The sequence below is a fragment of the Cladophialophora yegresii genome (assembly GCF_000585515.1).
Source record: "Cladophialophora yegresii CBS 114405 chromosome Unknown aczIN-supercont1.4, whole genome shotgun sequence".
Classification (NCBI taxonomy): domain Eukaryota; kingdom Fungi; phylum Ascomycota; class Eurotiomycetes; order Chaetothyriales; family Herpotrichiellaceae; genus Cladophialophora; species Cladophialophora yegresii.
In genome coordinates, this window is record NW_006913048.1 from 1,876,562 (window position 1) to 1,891,826 (window position 15,265).

General features: G+C 54.7%; 7 protein-coding genes across 7 annotated transcripts; 4 read left to right on the forward strand and 3 right to left on the reverse strand.

The window, feature by feature from the left end:
* Window positions 1-898: 898 nt before the first annotated feature.
* On the reverse strand, window positions 899-1,729 carry A1O7_06004 (alanyl-tRNA synthetase; the record flags this gene model as incomplete). The annotated part of the gene is made up of 1 exon (XM_007760010.1): window positions 899-1,729. The coding sequence occupies one exon, from the start codon at window positions 1,727-1,729 to the stop codon at window positions 899-901; it is 831 nt and encodes a 276-aa protein (XP_007758200.1).
* Window positions 1,730-2,363: 634 nt separating this feature from the next.
* On the reverse strand, window positions 2,364-3,683 carry A1O7_06005 (uncharacterized protein; the record flags this gene model as incomplete). The annotated part of the gene is made up of 1 exon (XM_007760011.1): window positions 2,364-3,683. The coding sequence occupies one exon, from the start codon at window positions 3,681-3,683 to the stop codon at window positions 2,364-2,366; it is 1,320 nt and encodes a 439-aa protein (XP_007758201.1).
* Window positions 3,684-4,510: 827 nt separating this feature from the next.
* A1O7_06006 (uncharacterized protein) lies at window positions 4,511-5,896 on the forward strand (the record flags this gene model as incomplete). Its single annotated transcript, XM_007760012.1, has 1 exon — window positions 4,511-5,896. The coding sequence occupies one exon, from the start codon at window positions 4,511-4,513 to the stop codon at window positions 5,894-5,896; it is 1,386 nt and encodes a 461-aa protein (XP_007758202.1).
* A 3,055-nt stretch (window positions 5,897-8,951) lies between these two features.
* Window positions 8,952-9,692, forward strand: A1O7_06007 (uncharacterized protein; the record flags this gene model as incomplete). Its single annotated transcript, XM_007760013.1, has 1 exon — window positions 8,952-9,692. The coding sequence occupies one exon, from the start codon at window positions 8,952-8,954 to the stop codon at window positions 9,690-9,692; it is 741 nt and encodes a 246-aa protein (XP_007758203.1).
* A 1,168-nt stretch (window positions 9,693-10,860) lies between these two features.
* Window positions 10,861-12,243, forward strand: A1O7_06008 (adenylosuccinate synthetase; the record flags this gene model as incomplete). Its single annotated transcript, XM_007760014.1, has 1 exon — window positions 10,861-12,243. The coding sequence occupies one exon, from the start codon at window positions 10,861-10,863 to the stop codon at window positions 12,241-12,243; it is 1,383 nt and encodes a 460-aa protein (XP_007758204.1).
* A 464-nt stretch (window positions 12,244-12,707) lies between these two features.
* On the reverse strand, window positions 12,708-13,366 carry A1O7_06009 (uncharacterized protein; the record flags this gene model as incomplete). The annotated part of the gene is made up of 2 exons (XM_007760015.1): window positions 12,708-13,045; window positions 13,123-13,366. The coding sequence occupies 2 exons, from the start codon at window positions 13,364-13,366 to the stop codon at window positions 12,708-12,710; spliced, it is 582 nt and encodes a 193-aa protein (XP_007758205.1).
* Window positions 13,367-14,187: 821 nt separating this feature from the next.
* Window positions 14,188-15,137, forward strand: A1O7_06010 (uncharacterized protein; the record flags this gene model as incomplete). Its single annotated transcript, XM_007760016.1, has 2 exons — window positions 14,188-14,227; window positions 14,281-15,137. The coding sequence occupies 2 exons, from the start codon at window positions 14,188-14,190 to the stop codon at window positions 15,135-15,137; spliced, it is 897 nt and encodes a 298-aa protein (XP_007758206.1).
* Between the last annotated feature and the right edge of the window lie 128 nt (window positions 15,138-15,265).

The window sequence follows — 15,265 nt, forward strand, 5'->3', positions numbered from 1 at the left end:
ACGGTCATCGAGCGCTTCAATGTGTATTCGAAGCTGTCTAACCCGGGAGTGAGAACAACAACGGAGATTGACCGACGACGGGACTCTCTGCGTTCGACAGCTGTCGGAGCTGCATTTCGTGGAGGATCTAGAGGCGACTTGTCCACAACTGAACGCCTGTAACATCGACGGACTTGATCTACGACCGAAGGTTTGATCTGGTGTATTTCTTGACACTAGAGTCGTCTCAAACATATCGGGGGTCGAAAGAATATTACGACAACTGGATAGTACTTTTACGGATGCGCCAGGGTTGCAACGAGGTTGCTTGATCGTACCTGGAGCTTGGACGACTGCGATGGAGCAATACATGTGGCATGGCTTATGATGCTATGGCTGGACCGGAGCATGGTGCTTGTGCCCGGAGGGTACGCCAAAGAGTAGGCGCCGCTTGGCTATGGCGGGCAATAGCTATGGTCTTCTCCCAAGGATGAAAAGTCATACGGATATTCTGTACTATTCGGGTCAGTCCGGCGTACTGAACTCTGTTCGGCGACGTTATGTACTTCTTCAATGCCATCTTTATTTTCAAGGGATTTACAAAGTGGTGAAGACACCGATTGACTGTCAACGGGCCTGCTGCCTGAAGATCACGTTGTCCGCATGCCGTCGCAGGACGACGGTCGTGGGTGTGTAGGCACGATTCAGTTGCAGCCCGGACGACAATAACAGGCACTGTGGGATATGGAAACGTGGAGCCTCTATCTCTGTATGACGACCGAAAAAAAGAGCTTCGAGCAGCTTCAAGCAGACCATGCCACACCATGCCATGCAACCTTCGTTCCCACAGCTAATCGAACATAAGGTATCTCCAAGCCCTTCTTCCGGCCTTGCCATGCCACGGGCCATTCCGACCCCTCTAATTCACATTATAACTCACCCGACTCGTGCCCTTTTGGCGACTGATCTTCCTGACCCCAACCTTGCCACAAAGATCCGTCGTCTCAACATGCGTGCCCCCACAAGGATAGACCTCGGCCCCCACGATCCGGACGACGCGATACTTTTCGCCACGCGCCACATCGACGTCCGTGGGAATCAACCTCTCGAGCCCCTCGCGCCGGAAATCGTCCTCGTCCCAGAACTCGATGCGCACGGGCATCGCGCGGTTAACGTACTCGTTGACCCGCTGCTGGATGCCCTCCTTCCACTGCCCCCCAATGAGGCCGCGGAACTCGCACGCCGCGCTGTCGGGGAAATGCGAGGCCTTGAGCTCGTCGAAGCCTGGGATCTCGCGCTCCAACAAATGCCGCACGGCCGCGCCAAGCACGTGGCCCGCGGTATGTAGTCGGGAGTATAAGACGCGTTTGTCCACGTCGATGGATTGCGTCACTGTGTCTCCCACGGTGAATGGTGTGGGTGAGGCGAAGCGGCCGAGATGGAGGACCACGCCGTCGTGGGCCACGTCATGGCGGACCGCGGAGACGGTGAACTTCGCGCCATCGCTTGTGGATGATGTGATAAGCCCGACGTCGGACGGTTGGCCGCCGCCTTGCGGGTGGAAGATTGTTTCGCGTGTGACCACCACGGAGTCCTCGTCTGTAGGGCTGGGGGTGGCGGTCTTGAAGACTTGTTGTGAGGATTCCGGGAGTTGGGGGAAGGGCGTGATTGCTTGGACGAGGGTTGAGAGGGTGTATAGTTTTGCGTTTGTCTGGTAGGCGAGGACTGTGCGGGGGAGGGTCGTCGACATTGTTGGTGTAGTGCCTTAACGGCAAGTGGTGAGCGATATTGGGATTCGAGACACAGTGTCTTGTTCGATAATGCTTGATGCTTTGTGCTTTATGCTTTATGCTTTATGCGCTATCGTTATATTGTTCTTGAGCGAGAAAAAGAAAGGGCTCCGCTGAAATGTTGATGATGTGGGCGATCTTGTCCGCTTCTACTTATACCTGGTCTATTTCACCTGAAGTCTATACCCGTCACGCTGCGTCGAAATCTAAGTGGTATCGTGTATTGGTGACTCGAGGGAAATGGCGAGAAAGAGTTCGAAGAAATCATGTCAATGGGCGTTGACCTTGACGTTGCATCATGTAATTAGAGTATCTACGGGATATTTCATGCGGGAAAGTGGGTACCTGGTAACGGAACGAACAGCCCAATACCAGAACGCCGGAGAGATTCCAGCCTTCACACTTCTCCCATCAGCAGGTCTATCAAACGTTGCGGCCGCCGTGCTTCAAGCTGAAGTCTGGTAGACCCCCCCTGAGTTGGCATGTGCCCGTTTAGGATCTGGATCTCGGTTCACATTCGTGTAGTCGGGGGAGTATTACCCTAGCCTGCGAAGCCCTCCCCTCACACCTGCGCACGTGGAACATGCGTCGACGTCAAGATCGCCGTCGTAGATACGCCTGTGCTTCTTCCGTGATATTGTGCCCAACAAGCCATTGCACAACCGATGGATGTGGATATTGTTTGGTCATGTCTTCCTCTGGAACCACCAACGGTGCATCTTCTGCCAGCTGTTTCTCCAAGGCGATCCTTTGAGCCCGGAATGCTTGATCTCTTGCGCGTTGGGCGGGCCCGTCCGGCATTGAGAACGTCGTCCCATTCTCGCGGGAGATTTCCTGGACTCGTTCACAACGGGGTTTGCGAAGGTGTTCGTACTCTGTTGATGCCCTTGGTAGGTCTTCGACATTCTGCCAAGTCGCCAGGCATAGACCCAGGATTTCGGCGTCTTCCAGTGAGGCCGTAGCGCCAGATGCAGCATGTGGTGACATGGCGTGGCAGGCATCTCCCACAAGGACAACCCGTCCATTCTCACTTGACCAGGTAGGTAATGGAGGTAGCTCTGCAATTGTCCACTTCGCGCAGCTGTCCACAGCGTCCAACACTGCTTTAACTGTGTCGTTGTAATCCTTGAATACTTTCCGCATTTCAACGACGTCGCCTGGCTCGTTGTACTTTGCCAAAGGTGCTTCTCCCTGGTTAGGGACCATCATCACCATATTGTAGAGTTTGCCGTTAGCTATCGGGTACGCAACGATATGCGTGTCCTGACCAGCCCACGCCTGCTGATTCCGAATGTCAATCAAACTGCGGGTCGCGGCATTGTGCATCATATTCTCACGTGGAATCAATGCGCGGTAACAGAAGTTCTCTGTTTTCCTTGGGACGTATTCTGTCAGCGCGGGTATAGATCGTCGCACCCTTGAATGGATGCCATCGGCACCAATAATCAAATCGGCCCTCACGGTGCTTCCATCTGCTAGCATGATCTTGACATTTTCGATGTCTATGTTTGCGACCTTTTGCCCGAACCGAATCTTGACCCCGTTCGCTATAGCGGCATCGGCAAGGATCCTCTGATAATCGACTCGGTGAACGAGCCAATGTGGAGAGCCCCTCACTCGCTCCGAATAACGTTTGACGTTGGAAGGGATCAGACCTAGCAATTCGTTGTCGGCGTACCGTCTGATCTCAAGGAAGTCTGGGCGGGTGGCTACGGCCTCAAAATGCTCTTTCAAACCCCAGTTGCTGAGCAGGCGTGAAGCGCTTGCATTGATTTGGACGCCCGCTCCAGCTTCGGTCAGGACAGGGCTGCTCTCGAGAATGAGGATTTCGTGCTTCGCCTTCTGGGATATACTGATGGCTGTGGCCAGACCCGCAATTCCAGCACCGACAATGACAATCTGAATATAAGCCATTCGGGCGAGTCAATTAAGCGTTTGCCGAGACTTGCCTCTGATGTGTATCTCCACCGAGCATTCCTACTGGAATGCGTTTGAAGATCTCAACGATATCTTTGATGCGGCACCAAAAGCTGGCATACAGTACCCTCAATGAAGCTGTTAGGCGAGAGTGTGCGATCCGCAGAGAAGGAAAGGAAGATAGCAGATCACACGTAAAGTATCTCGACACCGAGTCCAATTGTGCCGTGACACAGCTCAAGCGCTGGGGGAGGCCTGATGTAACGTTGTCCCTTGCTGAGTTCGGGAGCAAGAGAGCATGCTCCTATTCTGAACCAACGAAAGCGCTCTTACCTGCCCAGGTGGTTATCTGAGGACAGAACACGCTAGTTAACGAGGATTAGTAGGTGAGGGGAACAAACCTCAAGACTATCGACTCTGTTCGGTTCAGAGCTGCAATGACCAACTGGACAACCAGGTGGACATTGAGGCTTGTGGTGGATAGCCTGATAATACCACCTCAAAGAAGCATGGAAGCAGTCAAGGAGCTCATACACACATTATGGAGTATGGGTAGTCCGTACAAAAGTCCAACACTGAGTAGATAGGGAAGAGACAATTCAACACAAGCACATCGCGAGGTCGCGCAGCGTGTAACGGGCAAGTCGGCCGAGCCGTCCTTTGGGCGCGACTGTTTCTGGCATCAGCCTCACTATTCGCTGCCATTTGGCTCACTGTCGTTTCGAGTGTAAGAAATTTCTGAATATAGCTATTGTCCTTCACTACATTGTTCAGAGTAATATTCCGACCCCGCAGCTTGTGTTTAATCCGATTTTCTTGCAATCATGGACGAAGATCCTCCAGAGACCCCAGCATCAGGGTCACCCTTGTCGGACATCGACTCTGATGAGTTTCCTGAAGAAGTCAAATTTGGTAACAGACAGCGCTCTGGCTCAAGAGACTCTACCATCTCTGCGTCGGATGACGAGACAACATCGGCCATGAGTACTACAGCGCCAGTCGACATGCCTCCCGCCAAACGTCGCAAGACAGGGGCGTCCAGCTACGATCATGCCACTCCTCAATCAGCCTCGACCGTCATTCCTCCACGGTCCCCTACAGGCTCGATCTCAAGCGATACCTCAGGCTCTGTCCCCACGTCGCCGTCATTCGCAAACCTTGGCCCTACACATCCTCTCTCCACCGCGTACGCCGCAGCTCAAGCCAACCCTGAGAACCCCGACTCAGCGGACTACATCCAAGTGACCAAGTGTCTGTGGGAAGGCTGTGTAGATCAGGAACAGGGCAACATGGACAATCTAGTAGCACACATCAACGACATTCATATCGTACCACGCCAAAAGAAGTACTACTGTGAATGGGAAGGCTGTGTGAGGAAGGGGCAACCCCATACTAGCGCATACGCGTTGAAGGCTCACATGAGAAGCCATACCAAGGAGAAGCCGTTCATGTGCCAGCTGCCAGAATGCGACCGGAGTTTCACCAGATCTGACGCTCTAGCTAAGCATATGCGTACTGTGCACGAAACAGAGGCATTGCGGCCTAGTGACCCTGTGCCTCGAGGTCATACAGGAGGCATCTCAAACGGAGGAGCCTCTCTCATGCCACCAAAGAGGTTGAAGTTGACAATGGGCGGCAAGACAAATGGCGACAAAAAGGCCACTTTGATCGGAGATCTACCACCACTACCAACTCGGTACACTCTTTCCCTGGCGGGGATCAACCCAGAAGACGTCAGAATGGCAGATGACAACGACTCTGACGATCTGGTCGATGCCGTCGACGTTGATATTGTGCCAATGACTCTTCCTCTCCCTCTAGACTACTACCCGCCCGACATCTGGGAGGATATGGATGAGAGCGAGCGTTCTCTGCCTCCGTCCCAGTGGTTTCGGCTCCTGCGCAGACAAATCCACTGGGCCGAGTCAGAAAGAAACGGGTTGCAAAGAGAACTGGAAGAGCTACGAGCAATGACCGAAGACGCAAGAGGCCATCCGATCAGGAGAGGATTGGGCGATGAGAAAGGGGCTGATGAAAACCGGAGGATGGAGTGGGAGCGGTCAGAGGAAATCTTGGAGACGCTGTTGCGGGCTGAGGTTGGTCAAGCACTAGAGATGGTCACTGGTGAGGCGCCAGATCCAACGAGCGAGCAGAACCCATGGGAAATGCTCAAGGTGGTCCAGGCGCTCAGCACTACTTCGGCAGCATAGTTTACGTGGAACTGACGATATCCCGCTGGTCTTCCACCTATACAGATCGTCTGATCACGAACAATTCCCGGGACTCACTTTCGCATGGGATCTTCGCGTGTCTTCCCCTGATTGCCGTTGATACGAGTACGTTGATATCCACTGGGAAAACATCCGAGCCGCACGAAGACCTATTCGGAAAAGCCAGTCTCGACGGGCTGTGGCGGGATAGCGCAAGGGGGCGGAGGCGTCTTGATGCAGGACCAATGCAAGGCCCAGGAATTCTAGAAGTTGCATCCCGAAGATACTGTACATGGACACGCTGGTCATGTACACAGGAGGGCTGGAAAAAGTGCCGCAAGTTCTTCCCTCGACTAGTCCATGAAATTCCTAGATCCGTCCACCTGACAGTTCTTTACCACTGAATTGTTGACATGTGCGAATTGAGGCGCATGACCTCGTTTCCCGCAGCTGGCGATCCAACATCGACATTGGATTAAGTAGAAGGCACCGCTTTTGCCGGATCCGATGGAGAGTTCAAAACCGATGCGCAATGACGTGCCTACAGGTACAGAACGACGTGTCCACGGGACCCTGAGAGTGTGAACCCAATTTAACTAGAGAATATATGATAGGACAATAAAAAGCGCGCAAAGGCGTGAGATGAGAACGAATGGGGACATCTTGGTCTTGTCTACGCGGTTGCATTTCATAGTATACGGGTGGATCGATGATCGAAAATGGGTGTCGGTAGCGGCCTGCAACTCGGAATCGGTTGGAGCAGGGTCTCCATGGGGAGATCGATGCCCGTCAGACATGTGTCTGCGAACAGTCTGATCGCGGAGTATTGTGAGAGTTGGACGTCGCAGTGTCGAGTCTCAGCCTTGTCTGACCACCCCAGCTTTCATGTTCCCATCGTCCACAGATGTGCAATGTAACTGTTCGTATCGAGTCGTAACGAGGCCACTATCAGGATGATACCCGGTCTATTCGTGTGTGTGCCACAGCACGCTTCGACACCATGCTCATGAATGTATCGGAGTCCGTCCACCTTGATTCTACAGGAGATACGAGTTACAGTATTTGTGCGGCTCTACTCAGGGGCAGCAACGGTGTCACCTCCCCGAGCATTCCGCATGGGATGCACCATTCCGAAGCGAACTGCAGGGTCGTCCTTAGACCCAGATGGTTATGAGTCACAAGGTACCTCGTACTCCGTCTTGGGATCAGATCAATTTATCTGTGCAAGCCGTGACATTTAGCAAATTGTAGTTTAAGCCTCTAAGGGGATAGCTACCTATCTGTAGAATTAGCTGTGTATTCCGTCCGCTTGCTCGGAGGCTCAGCATGGTGAAGCGAAGCATGCGCCGATGGAAATGAATTGTTCTTGAACCCAACTGGAGGGGAACTCAGCACGTTTACAGACTACTTCAGACTGGGCCTAGTCAGTTCGCCGTGGAGCCACGTAACAAGGCGCACAAGTGCCAGCCGCGGGCAGGACCTTTGGTTAAGCCGGAAGATGGAACATCATGCAAGGATCGCTGGTTGGTAGAGACCACCCCGAGCTCGCCAATCAGAGGTGTCCCTTTTTCCTGAGGACATGCTCTTTTGTGAAGGGTCACAGTGGTCCATCGTCCGATTCTTGAGTGAATGCGCATTACTGGGGTTAGACACGGCTCAGCAGGACGTCAGGAGCCCATGCCTGCGCAAGATATGTTTCATGGCCACACGATGCGTGATTGCGCAGCGACTTGTGTCCACTAGAGAAACCGTTGTCCGTCGGATAGGGATAAAACACTAATCGCGCGATGTCCCTTTCTGCCTTGTGGCTTCCGAGAGCGAGAACGTACGCTGCAACCCCGACAGACTGGGTGGCTGCTTGGTCGCGTTTTGGGTGCTGAGGGTGTCTCCTCCTAGAGTCGCAAAAGATATCATGGTTCTCTACATACTGCAGTGTAAAGCTTGCCTACACAGTAATTCCGCGATGATGAGGACACGGTACTCGGTTGTTTGTACCGCTGCAAGAGAAGTGCTCCTTCGAGTGCACTCGCGATTATGAGTCACAATTGCTGGAACCAAAAGTGCACAGAAATTAGCCAATGCCAGAAGTGGAATAGCTTAACAGGGATGCTGGTGGGCTAAGGCACAGGTTGCAAGTGAAGACGAATGGTGATTTGCTGACTGGAAGCCTTCTCGCGTGAACGGTCGGTACAGTGGGCTCTCCGTGCTTACCTTTGGTGGCCTTCACGGTGCGCCAAGCCCGTCCCAGGCTGCCTTCTTAACTCCTCGATTTCCTGCGTGCCGCCTGGACTTTTCCTCCTCTCTTCCCACCCCGCACACTTCAACACACACAGGCAATTCAAAGAACTTCAAGTCATGGAGTTCTGAATACCTTCACCTTCTCCTCTTATCTCGCTCAGGCAAGATAGGATCTCTTACGATACCAGTCACTCAACCAAGCTCCCCACTCCACTCTTCGCTCACCAGGTTCCTTCGGGACTCTCGTGAACAGTCAGCTCCTCGCTCCAAGCGTCTCGGGCTTTCACCTCCAACCGCCGCAATTCAAGCGTTGGATTCTCCAGCTTTCACCACGGATCATCAGCAAAGATGGCTTTCCCCAACCCCAAGATCATCGACTGCTTCGTCGCAGAATCAACAGCAGCACTCCTTCGACCAGGACTTTCAGCTCTTCGCCGCACCGGAGATCCCTCCCAGGACCTCTCCTGCCTTGCATGCGCAGGCGATATCGAGTACAGCCCCTAACCGTAGACTAATCCGCACTCGGCACCTCTCCATCAACAGCGGAGTATCGCCTGTACAGTCTACCTTGTCTCCATCGTCAGGACATATCTACTCGTCACCAGTTCAACAGTCTACAACAAGTCCAGCATTGCACAACCAGTTACTCCGCGACAATCATTGGCGCCAGCTTGCTCGTTTGCAAGACTTACCGCCCGTGCCCACTTTCAACTCCACCACCACTGTTCCTCGTAGAAACTTGTCGGCCCCGAGTCCTCAAGGTACCTATAGAGTTCGTCAGCTTCTCAAGTCCATGTCACTGACCCATCCAGGCGCTATGTCTACCGCCTTTGACAGCATGTATCTTCCCGGAGGCGACTTCAGCGCCTCCGGGTACGAACTCCTTGACTTTAACGGCCCTCAGTCCCACTACGCGGGAGTCAACGATGGCACAATTTCTCCCTCCGACTTGTTCGTGGATGAATCCATCATGTCGGCTCCAGCCTCTACGGTCTTCCCCAATCTGAGCACCCCCGGTTCCAGCTTCTTGGAATCTCCTGCAATGGCCAGCAGTGGCCTTAATACTTCTCCTCTGGAAGACGGACTCCTTGATGCTCAGCTGAACTACTCTGAGCTCGAAGCTATGGCGCCATTGTTTCCCCAGAACGGTTTGGATCAATTCGCCAACCAGCCCATGGCGCAGGAGTGCCTCACCAAGTCGAGCAGCTTCAGCAGCGTGAACTCTCACGCCCAGCCATCTGGTATGGAGCGTCAGAAGTCAGTTGGCATGGAACGCCAGAAGTCTTCTCCTGGAAGGCCCCCGTCGCAACCATACCACAACCGCAAACGGTCAGACACTTGCGGTATCTCCAAGCCACCGAAGCCGCGCAAGCAGTTGGCGGAGATCCATGTCGACAGTGACGACGACAAGGAGACCGCCAAGAGAAAGAAGAATACTGCGGCGGCCCGCAAGTCGCGCCAGCGGAAGCAGGAGCATGCCGAACAAGCCGAGAGTGAGATCCAACGCCTTCGAGCCATGATCTACCGTCTCGGGGGTGACCCAGATGTGGAAGTATGAAATGGTGCGTGATTCGGGATGGACGGAGCATTACCCCCAGTGTCGGACTATGGCAGTGGTTTTTCCCCTTGACCGGACCTGGTTTCTCGCAACTGCAAACGGACAACGATCGAAGCTGTACCTACCTTGCTGGTAGTTGCCGACAGCAGCATGACGCTTGGGGTTGGGGATCATTTTGGGCTGAAGCCAGGAGGGCTGCTCACCCAACCGCCACGTCGACTTTTCTTTCCAACATTCATGTTCTGTGGTTTTTGCGACAGCGATCGTCGGAGCCTCTTCGGTCTTCTCCTTGAAAAGGATAGTCGACCTGTGATCCTTCGAACCTACATCGCTATGATTTCTTTTTGTTGCCTGCGATCAGCGTGTGATACTTCAAAGGCTGCGTAACAGCGAGCTCGAGGTGTCTGGCGCGTCGTCTGGCTTACGACCTGCTGGTGAATGCGCAAATGGCCGGTTCTGACTGTCTCCTGTTCTTGATACTGCAAGGGATCTTCCGCTGTGGCGTCTTGAACAATGGATTGACTCGTGGCCTGTTTTGTACTTGTGCTTGATAGCAGTTTGGAAGCATCACGGACAGTCTCAGCTTGGAAGCTGGGGATCTTCGGTGGTGTCTCGTCCACTCACTCAGATAGCTTGATCCCGAGCTACTTTTGCTGCTTAGATCTTCCGCATCATCCTCTCTGTCCACAACCCGGCCTTCTCTCTGCCCACCTATGGCGTCGTGCCTATTATTCCCCCTGCCGAGCCACTACCTTGATCCACCATGACGCTGATCCTACAAACTACCTTCTAGCCGACTCTCGGCTTGGCTTGCTGCTGCTGAGGACCAAAGTTTATTTCCGTTTGCTCACGGATGCCGCCCCACCACGAAAATTCCCCTCATCGCGGGTGAGTTCTGAGTCTTGCGCGAAATCTTTGTTAATTAGACCCCCACCAGATCGTGGACAGTCAATAAGATCTACACTGCATAACGCGGCATCTTTCTCTGTCTCTTTGCTAGTATGGTAGACACGTTGATTTGACTCAGAGGAGCTGCCTTGCCACCACTTCAACCGCGACTTCCCTCACTTGTACCTCAACCGTAGACCCTCTCCGATATCGCAGCAAATTCTCCCCCGGACGGCGACGCTCCTGTCACACCAGAAACCCTACCCTACCCTACCCTACCATGCCTGTCACACTTGTCCTGGGAGCCCAATGGGGCGACGAAGGCAAAGGCAAACTCGTCGACATCCTCGCATCCTCGGCCGACCTGGTCTGCCGCGCCGCCGGAGGCAACAACGCAGGCCACACGATCGTGGTCAACGGCACGACGTATGACTTCCACATCCTACCTTCGGGCCTCATCAACCCGTCTTGCAAATACAACCTCATCGGCACCGGCTGCGTCGTACACATCCCGTCCTTTTTCAAGGAGCTCGCCGCCCTGGAAGAGAAAGGATTACAAGGCGTCAGGGACCGCATCCTCGTCTCCGACCGTGCGCACGTCTGCTTCGACCTGCACGGCGTCGTCGACGGCGTCTCGGAGGACAAGTCCAAGACCGTCGATGGCGGCAAGGGCATGATCGGCACGACCCGCAAGGGCATCGGCCCATGCTACAGCGACAAGGTCGCTCGGCGGGGCGTGACGTTTTGGATGCTCGTCAACGAACAACAGCGCTGGGAACGCCGGCTGCGCGACTTGGAAGCGGGATATCGGAGACTCTACGGCGATGATGCACTCCGCGGGTATAGTGTCGAAGACGAGATCGCGAGGCTGAAAGGCTGGCGCAACGAACTGGCAAAGTACGTCGTCGACCAGACCCCGCTGCTGGCCCAGGCCGTGGGCAACAAGGGGATTGCCACTGCCGCCAATGGCGCAGGTGGTGGCCAGCAGCAGAGCAGGATGAATATACTGATCGAGGGCGCCAACGCGCTCCTGCTCGACATCGACCACGGCACCTACCCCTACGTCACGTCCAGCAATACCGGGCTGGGCGGCGTGTTTACGGGCCTCGCGGGGCTGAGTCCTCAGTCGCTGGCCTCGCTGGGGAGCAACATCGTCGGCGTGGTGAAGGCGTACACGACGCGCGTGGGCTCGGGCCCCTTTCCTACGGAACTCGACGCCACTATCTCCCCCACCGACGCAGAGTACGGCGAGCGCCTGCAGCGCGTGGGCCGCGAGTTCGGCGTCACGACCGGTAGAAAGCGGCGCTGCGGCTGGTTCGACCTCGTGCTGGTCAAGTACTCGGCCGCCGTGAACTGCTATACCCAGATCAACCTGACCAAGCTGGACGTGCTGGACGATTTCGAAGAGATCCGTGTGGCCACGGCGTACACGCACAATGGCCAGACGCTCGAGAGTTTCCCCGCGGATCTGGATCTGGTCGAAAACATGCAGGTCGAGTACAAGACGTTCAAGGGCTGGAAGACTACGACGACGGGGATCAAGCAGTTCGAAAATCTCCCCTCCGAGGCGAGGGAATACATCGCGTTCATTGAGGCTCAGGTGGGTGTCCCAATCAAGTGGATTGGGACGGGACCTAGGCGCGAAGATATGTGTGTCCGGTAGGCTTCGTGTGTGATGGACCAGAGGGCGCATTGTGGGTGGGAGGAAAGTAGTGCGGCTCGACTGGATGATACGTCGTGGCTTTGTTTTAGATGTCACTGCCCTGGTGCGTGGGGGTTCATGCTCAATGTATCAGTGGAATCCTCCCCGGCGACGATTCCCGGCTGGGAAAAACAACCAAAGACCGCGAATGCGCTGGTTCAAGGGCGGCGTCTGTACATAGGATCCTCGCAAGTGGCTTGATTGCTCAGTTGGCTTACTTGGCTGACATAGACGAAAAAGTGTCCAAAAGTTCTCCTCCGGACAGGGCGTGATCCAGCATGCCATATGAACTACCATGGTCCGTGTCCTTTCTACTGGGGTAGCTAGACATGATTGCGACTTTTGTCTCCGTATGTGCCTGTTTGGCTGCCAAGTTCAGGAAAACACCACACGCGGTCCCTATGACCACCATACTCCAGGTTTCTCTACAAGACAGCCACAACTCCTGCAATGGCAATGACCGCCGCGGCAAAGCTTCCCACCTGTTTGGTATCCGCGGCAGCGTTCCCGCTCGCTGAAGCACCTGATCCTGAGCTCGAGGAACCTGTCGACGAAGCACCCTCCACACCTGTGGCACTAGCCAGAGCAGTCGAGACAACGGACCCGGTAGTGGCAGTCGCGACGATGGTAGTGGTGCAACTGCAGTCGGAGTCGAAGACGGCGGTGGTGTAAACAAACGTGCCGGCCGAGGTCGCGGAGGACGAGGACGAGGCTTTGGTCGTGGAGGCGGTAGAATTCTTGGTCGAGGTTGCGGTGTAAGGAGCTGCAAGACAAAGAAAAAAAAACCTTGTCAGTACAGTCACATGTTGTGGGTGATTTGAAGCATCACATATCACATACCGACAGATGAACCAGCAGCCGAGCAAGTTGAGATGAAAGCGGATTGTGCCATGCTCACGGCGGCGTTGCCGTTACACATGCTGGCGATGGCCCCTTGCACTTCGGTCGCATCGTCGCCACAGATCGAGGAGAGATCGCTAGGATCGTCCTGCGTGTTGACAGCGTGGAGCAGACATGCTGGAGGGGTGGCGGCGAGGACTCGGGCAGCGAGAGCGAAGACGGGCAGGATGATGGAGGCCTTCATTGTGTAGAGTCGTGGTGTGTATTAATGGGAAGTGAATGGTCTGAGGCTCGGTGGAGTTGACAGTTGACGCGTGGAGGACAGCTGCGCTGAAGCGTGAACACAAAGCTGCGTCGAATGAGCGGGGGAAAAAATTGAAGACGGTTGTCAGAAGGAGTGACTGTGAAAATGAATGGCAACGAGGGCCTCTGTTGGGGGTTAGTACAAGTGGGTGAAGTGAGTGAGTGAGTGAGTGAGTGAAGGAAAGAATGTGAAAAGGCTGAAAGTCGTTGGCTGCACAAGAGAGAAAGCCCCTTGAAAGGAATCCGGGGTGGACGCGATCGACCAGGGGCAAAGGAAGACGCCCACACGTGATTTTCCTGGAGGAATGTATCTCCAGTCCGTGTGGTCCGCTCAGCCCCCACCTGCGATTCTGGCACGCGTGAGCTTTATCTCAGATTGCGAAGCCTGGCTGGAGGGTCGTTTGACTGCTGCGCATTCGCCTGCCTCGGTTGAAGTATGGCAATCGAACAATCGGCCATTTTCTTGATCGGCGTTGCACCTTGCCGTCACCGTCTTCTATGAAAGCGTTGGACTGTACGGCCCGGTCTGGTCCTTGTGTATTCCCGAACTCGTGTAACGGGCCTTCCATCGCAAGCGAAGAAATGACGAATACGCTCCACTCGTCACGCTGCTGCTGATAAGGCCGGGCAATCTTCTTGTGTGTAATACGTCTCTCTCTCATCCAAGGTCGTCAGGCTGAATGAGCTGGTCGCTGAAGGTACCACCATATAAACAATACCTATCGCTTTGGGAGAGGTGGAAAAGCCCTAATCGATTCAGCCATGGAATCTCACGTACAACGCCTTGTCGATCAGACATGGGGTCAGACGTGCTCTTTCCAGCGTGTAACTTCTCATACTGACCGAGTATCACAGGCAAGTTTCAGAAGTGTGATGGCTCACAACGCCTCTTGATCGCCATCTCTGGGATTCCAGGGTCAGGGAAAACTACTCTCGCCGCCTCCGTCTGTGCTGGACTCAACAAGGCATACCACACACACTACCATGAGAAATACCCCAATAGTCCAGACCGTTCGCAACCAGATATCGCCTTCGTCGTCCCGCTCGACGGCTATCACTTAACTCGCAAACAACTCTCCGAAATGCCCAATGCCGAAGAAGCGGTCTTCAGACGTGGCGCGGCATTCACGTTCGACCCGCACAGCTATCTGGATATGGTCGAGAAAGTCCGGAGACCCATTGAACCGGAGTCGCGCACGATCTTTGCCCCCAGCTTCGACCATGCAGTCAAAGATCCCGTCGCAAACGACATTTCCATCCCGCCTACCGCGCGGATTGTCATATTCGAGGGCCTCTACACAGCTCTGGACGAGGACGGATGGCGTGACGCCCATGCCCTCATGGATGAGACCTGGTTCGTCGATGCAGACATCCAAACTGCCACCGAGCGAGTGGCGAAACGGAACTACGCCGCCGGGATCTCAAGTTCTTATGAGGAAAGTCTCGACAGGACCGAGAAAAGCGACATGCGGAATGCGAGGGAGGTTCTGGAGAAGAGGCTCCCCGTGCAGGAGATTGTGCCCAGTGTGGAGGACGAGAGCTGGAAGAGCGAGGAGGTCGACAACATGGAGAAGAACTTGAGGCAGCTGGAGGATAACGGCATCGAAGTCGATGCTGATGACGATGAGGAGGATGGCGCAGATCTCAGAAAGCAGAGGATGAGCAGAATGGATAGCATTGCGTTGCTGGCGGCGGACGGGGTGGGCATGTGAACCGGGCAGCAGTCACTTGGCTGGGGAGCAAGACCATCCTGCCATCCTCCCATCCTGCCATCCTCCCATCCTGCCATCCTCCCATCCTGCCATCCTCCCATCCTGCCATCCTCCCATCCTGCCATCCT